We start from the raw sequence: 7,553 nt of genomic DNA on the forward strand, positions 1-7,553 counted from the left end.
TCGTAAAATGAATATTATGGGGCAGTGATAATTAGATCAGTATTTTCTGTTTTTGAAATATTCTTATGTGATTCTATACAAAATTTCTGCGTTCAGATTTACGAAATCCACACGATCTCAAATGTCAATCCCATGGCTTTTACGTCATACATAATCCTCTGGATTTGTGAACAAGATTAAGGTGACGTATACGCAACGGAATTGACATTTGAAATCGAGTGAATTTCTTAGTCTAAACGCGCTCTTGTTCAATCACCTAAAAGGAAGAAACCTCAACTGGTGTGGTCATCAAACGTAGATTCAATAAACATAAATAACATGCTGAACATCCTTTAAATAACATCAACCCACCAATAGCAGCATGTGAACCGCCCTCAAACATATGACAGCATGATTTCATTCCAGAGAGAGAGAGTGAGCGAGCGTTCTCTGTCGTATGGCGTATGACAAGAAAACAAAAAAGGCAAAACAACATTATTCACGACATTAAGAAAATATCAACTGACAGCTGACAGAATAACGAAGAAATTCAAAGCGAATGGATGATTTCACGGATATTATACGGAATAAAAATCGAAATTTTATAAATAAAAAAATAGTGTTTGACGCCTTGTGAATGAGAAAAGTCGTGCAATTTGATGCGATTTAATATTTGGAATAATAACAACAAGAAAGAAGTGCGATTAGTGTGTACGAGGAAAAAATCTAATTGGAAATTTTTCAGTCAAGCCATAGTTGTTGTGTTGTGTGTGAGTGAGAAGGCTTGCTGGAATTTCCTATTGCTGCTTCTTATGATTCCATTTTGTGATAATAAATATCAAAATAGAAATGAAAAGTAAACACACAACACAAAAATAACAAGTGATAATAACAAAAAGCAAAACGGAATTTATTAGACGTGTTGTTTCGGTTCCGTGTGGCTGCGCTCACGCTCATATTTTGTGTGTGTTCTGTCTTTATGAGTTTCTGATTTGATTTGTCTGGCTTTGTTTCGTGCAAAAACAGAGCTCTGTCTTGTGAAAAAATTATTCCAATTGGAATTCAAAGCAGAGAATTTATTACAAATGAGATGATAACAAAGAAATGAAGATTAAAGCAGAGAATTTATTATAAATGAGATGATAACAAAGAAAGTCTGTCATTGTGTGTGTGGTTAAATAATTTATTATTAAATTTGTTTCAATAATTCCAAGTAGTGCTTAATAAGTGCCAAAAGAGTGTACATCGGAGAGAACGAGAATAACTGTTTTGTTGCTCATTTTTGTTTTTGTTTCATGTGCAATGATAAAATGTCTTTAATACCACCAATACAACAATGCTTCTCCTCTCCGTATGACAAAACCGCAGCGCCAGTAAACTGTCTGCTGCAAATGCAGGCGTCGACGGTGACAGAGGCGACGATAACGACCAAAACACGAGCAGCAAAAACGAAAACGTTGCAGAATATCAATGCCGCCAACCATGGATTAAATCAAGACCAACAACAACAAGAACACCAGCATCCTTATCCACTGAGACCATGTTATTGTTGTTGTCGTAGCCATCATCACCACCATCATTATCATCAGCCACCACAAAATCATCAACAACAGCAACAACGTAACATCGCCACCATTACCACCTCTACTGCTGCGACAGCTTTTTCGACGGCCAACAATAACAACAATAGTGTCGCGTCCAAATGCTGTTGGCGACATGGATTTTCGTGGTTGTTGTCGTCATTGTTTGCAGCTCCCCTGCTAACATCATTGTTGTCGCCGCCGTCATCATTGTTTGCCGGCAACAAAGTCAGACAACGTTATTCTACTGCTGATGGCGTTGGAGGTGGTACCGGTGGTGGTGGAAGTAAAACATTTGCGTTTCGTCTGGCGTCTTTGCAAAAACTACATTTTGTCATATTCCTGCTGTTCAATTTACTGTTAAGAACGTGCTGTGGCCAACTCCTGATAAATGTACAAAATCAAGTAAGTCCAAATAGAAAAAAATTATCTAAATTAAAAAAAGTGATAAATTTCCAGAATATCCTTCCAAGTTCTATAACGGTTTTTTTGTTGTTGTTGGACTCAGACAAATTGTGTATCCTATTGCAAAAACCAATCACATTGTCCACACACCCTGTTACAAGGGGGGCAAAAAAACACCTTGATTTATATCGACCAGACAGTGTAATAGCCAACCCTGCCAGACAGTCTGGCATTTTTAGAGAAAAACTAAAAAAAAAGAAGACGTGTAAATGTAAAGGAACCTTTATTACATCAAGGCAGTGAAATAGTGCAATTCTAAAAAAAAGTTGCAACCATATTTTCGAATTATGTTCAGGGGAAATTTAAATTCCCATTTGATACGAATTGGAGAATATTTTTTGTTCATTGCAACCATTAAAGGCAGGTCATAATGATGTGTGTATGTGTGTGAGATTGTAGACATCTCCTGCTAAACATTTGCAAAAACAATTCGTAGGCAGACGACAAGTGTGCTGATAACAAAAATACAATTTAATTCGATTTTAAATAAGAAACGAAATCTTTGCATATTTTGATTTGAATTTAATTGAGAATTAAAATTTGATTGACAATGTCATGCCCCTCCTCCCGAGAAGATGATAATGGTGAACAAAGAAAAACAAAAATAACGGAGCTTGAAAAAAAATCGAATAACTGTACAAGTAAACAACACGTGTGTGTACTTAATGTCGGATTAGTAAAATTTGTTAGACGTCCCTTTGGGTTCTGAAAGCAACTGCAATGAGTGGAAATTTGTATATCTATGAGGTGACAAAAATTGGTAAGGGTCGAGTGATTTGGTGAGGACCAATTTTAATAATCCATGGTCAGGTCTTCATTTTGAAACGTTGTCTATGGTGTCGTAATTAACTGCTAGCAGTCTGACCATGTCAAATCTTGGAACAACTCTAGTTTAGTATAAACGATCAGATTTTTCAATTTTTTTTCCAGAGGTAGGTATTTTACCCTAATTATGGGGATATCTTTTTTTCTTGGGGGACGTAACCGGTTACCTGGTTATTTGACCGGAAGTTTGGATACGGGTACCCGGTTATATCCGGTTCTACGGATCTTTTCCATTGAGTGGTGATATGATGGGGTTATCTCAACCATTTTGGAGATACAGTCAAAAAACTGGGTTTTGGACCCCGATTTTAAAGGTTATAAAAATACCTTTCCATTGAGTGGTGGGTTTTGGACCCCAATTTAATTGAAAACCCCCTAAAAGTCAACTTGGGTCCATTATAGTCCCTCTCTAATTCTGACACAAATTATAGATCACAATTTGAACTTTCCAAAATGATGCGACATGTGGCTGTATCTGTTGTGGATCAAAAACCACATGTCGCACCATTTTGGAAAGGGCAAATCGTGGTCTATAATTTGAGTCAGAATTGGAGAAATGGACCCAAGTTCGACATTTAGGGGGTTTTCAATTAAATCGGGGTCCAAAACCCACCACTCTATGGAAAGGTATTTTTATAACCTTTAAAATGATATCCATCTTATTTTAACCGGATCCGTATAACCGGATACTCTAGACCACGGATATAAGAACATCAAAAAATCGAGAAATTTGTTCTTATAAGCGGGTTTTTCTTATATGAATGTATTTTATATAACAAACTGATTTCATTTATTGGTGAAACATTTTCTTATATCCGTGTTTTTCTTATATAAGATGTTCTTACATCCGGGTCTACTGTATAACCGGGTACCCGTACCTGAATTTCCAGGTCAAATAACCGGGTAACCGGATACGTCCCCCAAGAAAAAAAGATATTCCCATAATTAGGGTAAAAATACCTACCTCTGAAAAAAAAACTTCAGAAAAATCTGATCGTTTTTACCCAACGACAGTTGTTCCCAAATTTTTTCCAGGTTAAGTCTAGTCTAAGGACCGGTCGCGGAAAACGTTGAAATTTTTATCATATGTGGTCATGAGAGCCCCATGACTACGACGGTTTTCTGTGTTTCTTGTGGAAATCTGTATATCCTGCAATATAGGTCTCCAAAGTTTCGCTCGGACCCTTTAAATTTCAATAAGCAATGTGGGTACAAACGGTGTGAATTTAAAGCTTATGCAAATACCTGCCCATAAAATTGTGATATCATAAGGCTGTTGTAATCGAAACAAATAGAGTGTAAAACCTATTTTTGCACCCCGACTTTTTTAAACCACCCTTCAAAAATCAAAAAAAAAAAAAAAAATGCATTCGCCAATCAAGAAGTTTACTTGCGAACACCAGGTCTACGAAGCCGCTTACTACAATAGATAGGGGAGAGTGGGGCACCTTTGAACACTTTTTTCTTTCAAGCCTCATCATTTTATAATTTTTGATTTATTTTATAATTTTTGATTTATTTTATAATTTTTGATTTCTTATAAATTTTAACTAATAGGTACATATGTAACCTTTACAATGAATATACATATAGGCTTGACATTTTTGAACGGCTTGGTTTTTTACCGTGTTTATGTTAAAATATAAATGTATTTTATTCAAACATATCAGAAATGCATTTATTTATTAAAAAATATATACAAACATATACAAACATAAAATGACATAAAAAAATTAATATGGTGAAAAATACAGTTAATTTCGTAGTCTTATTATCCCATTTGAAAATTTGAGAGAAATCGAAGCCAAAAGTTAAAAACTCCGCTTTTACTCAAATTTAATGGGCAAGTTCAAAGGTGCCCCACCCGTGACATTTTACGGAAATGTATAAAAACTTTTTTTGAAATAAATACATATAAAAGAAATTACATTAGTTATGTTTGGAATGATTATTGGAATGCGAAAAATTGGTTTAACGAAAGAAAAATTTCACAGAATTCTTCCTGCGCCCTTACAACCAAAAGAATAAATGTTTACAATTACACTGCGAAAACATGGTCACCCATGTACAATTTGTCGACAACTGAAAAAGCTAGCCAAAGTGGTTTACGCAGATAAAGAACAGGATTGCCATATACAAAAATGTGGTAGCGGGTCGGAAAAAATATAAACCAAGATTTTATGAGCGCTGTTCAAAGGTGCCCCCGTTCAAAATGTGCCCCCTCTCCCCTATAATTTTAAAACGTATGCAAATAAATACCAATCAAGTGGTGATATTATAGGGTTATCGTAGTCAAATAAAGCGTAGACACAATTATTGAACCTGGATTTTTATACCCTTCTCCAAACTGTGGTACAGGGTATTATGTCTTTGTGCATATGTTTGTAACATGCAAATGGAAACGAGATAGATACATGGTTCTTTTTGAGAATATGCATAGAATCACTTTTTAAGTCGATTTATGCATGTCTGTCTGTCTGTCCATGTTAAATTGTAAACAAAGTACAATAATTTAATTTATTATGCATAGTAACAGAGCCAAACAGGCCATTTAAGTTACACAAAACAACATAATGTAAATGGTGTGCCAAAGTCCCTATATATCCTTCGATTTGCACGATAGGCTAAGAAGTTTCCGAACTGCCCTCGTAACACATTCTGATGAAGGGTATAAATACATCAGAACAAATATTCGGAATAATGTTGAATAAGTGTCTCAATTTAGGAGCATCTAGGCTCTTAAAATTGTAATCTAGGTTGGCGATGAAGTCAAGGTTAATGATCAACTGATCATAATATGGTTATAATGTATGTACAGAATTGCGACAATCTCTTGGAGCTTAATTTACATTTTTCGTAATCAGTAAAGGTAGTCGGTGGCACTAGTTTGCTAGTCCAAGTTTTCGAATTTTATCGCATCGCATATATCCGTTACATACGATGACTGCAAAGTAGTTTGGCAATTTGGAATGTTTATTTAATTTAAGACAACGTTCGGGAGGGGGAGTATTTTGGGTTGTTTTCAATTTTGTGAAACATATCATATTATATTTAGCCTCTTCTCAATCACATTAAGAATTTAAATCGCAATCTTTGTTTATTCAAATTTTTATAAAACTTTAAAAATTATCTCTGACAAAAACATCTCTCTCCCCCATTGAACTGATTAAATTGTCACATCCAATAAAGCTTGCAGACAAGCCAAGTGAGAAGGGTTAATAAAGCCGCCAAACACAACGACAACGGATTTTCAATAATACAATTCTCCCTTTCCCATTTCGCAAATATGGGATCGAAGTGAAACATTAAAAAATTGGATGCCAACTTGCTTTTGGCGCGAAAAAGATAAACCATACATAATGAGATGATGCCGGTGATGACGATGACGATCATCATGGAATGCAATAGTTGCTAAGCTCCCCAACTCTTGTGGTTGTCGTTATTCGATAACGAATACAAAAAATACTTTTCCAAAATCATAAACATTCCAAGGCAACATGTTGCACTGTACATAACCCTTTGTGTTCTGGGTTTCGAATGGTTTGTTGTTGTTTTTCTGGTCTTGTTTTTTTTTTGCGAATTCCATAACACACATAACAGCGAACCATAGGCAAGATATATTTATAATGAATGATCGATACTTTTTTAGGAGTGAAGCGAAGCATAACCTTTGTGAATGTCATCACAATGCTGTGGCAATTCTTTTTTTTCTCTCTCGAATTGGCAAAAGGGGAATAATAAAAAACGAAGAGGCATAATTTATGGATGAAGGATTATTTCGAAGCTTTGCTAATGAGTTTGATTGTGCACTCAAGATGTAAAATTTGTATTCATACATAAATATATTTAAAGCGATGTGAATAAAATTCACAAGGAACGGATAATCTGCAGGGCATCATTATGCCTCGTATAGAAAATCACGAATAAAATCCAGAATCGGGTATTAAAAATACTTTTTTTAATCCAATTATTTTACAACATTTTTATACCCTTCACCACATTGTGGTATAGGGTATTATGTCTTTGTTCATATGTTTGTAACAGGCAAAAGGAATCGAGATATATACATGGTTCCTTTTGAGAATATGCATAGAATCACTTTCTGAGTCGATTTATGTATTTCCGTCCGTCCGTCCGTCTCTCCATATTAAATTATAAACAAAGTACAGGTCACATTTATTATCCGAATTGGATGAAATTTGGCACAGCTCATTTGTTTGGCCCATGGACGAACCCTACTGAAATTGGGAAAAATCGGTTCAGATTTAGATATAGCTCCCATATATATTTTCGTCCGATTTAAGGTAAGTGGTGTACCAAACTCCCTATATATCTTTCGATTTGCACGAAATTTGGCATAGCGCACTGAATTAAGTCTAGAATGATGTGTGCAAAGTTTCCTGAAATCGATTTATATTTAGATGTAGTTGCCATATATAGTTTCGCCCGATTTTTAGTAAATAGTCCACCAAAGTCCCTATATATCTTTCAATTTGTACGAAATTCGGCACAGCGTAATGAATAAGGTCTAGAATGATGTGTGTTAAGTTTCGTGAAAATCGGTTCAGATTTAGATATAGCTTCCGTATATATTTTCGTCCAATTATTGTAAATGATGCACCAAATTCCCTATATATCCTTCGATTTGCACGAAATTTGGTGTAGTGTATAGAATTAGGTCTAGAATGATATGTGCTAAGTTTC

The 7,553-nt window shown here is 35.1% G+C and overlaps 1 protein-coding gene across 1 annotated transcript in view; it reads left to right on the forward strand.

The window, feature by feature from the left end:
- The first annotated feature begins 1,289 nt into the window (after nt 1-1,289).
- LOC133327871 (out at first protein) overlaps nt 1,290-7,553 on the forward strand; it is a 33,623-nt gene continuing 27,359 nt past the window's right edge. The window contains exon 1 of the mRNA XM_061536408.1: nt 1,290-1,964. Within this exon, the coding sequence (XP_061392392.1) occupies nt 1,290-1,964 (675 nt within the window). The remainder of the gene's footprint in view (nt 1,965-7,553) is intronic.

The sequence above is a fragment of the Musca vetustissima genome, unplaced genomic scaffold (genome assembly GCF_032173495.1).
Source record: "Musca vetustissima isolate MV318-11 ecotype Yass unplaced genomic scaffold, APGP_CSIRO_Mvet_v1 utg8515, whole genome shotgun sequence".
NCBI classification, from domain to species: Eukaryota; Metazoa; Arthropoda; class Insecta; order Diptera; family Muscidae; genus Musca; species Musca vetustissima.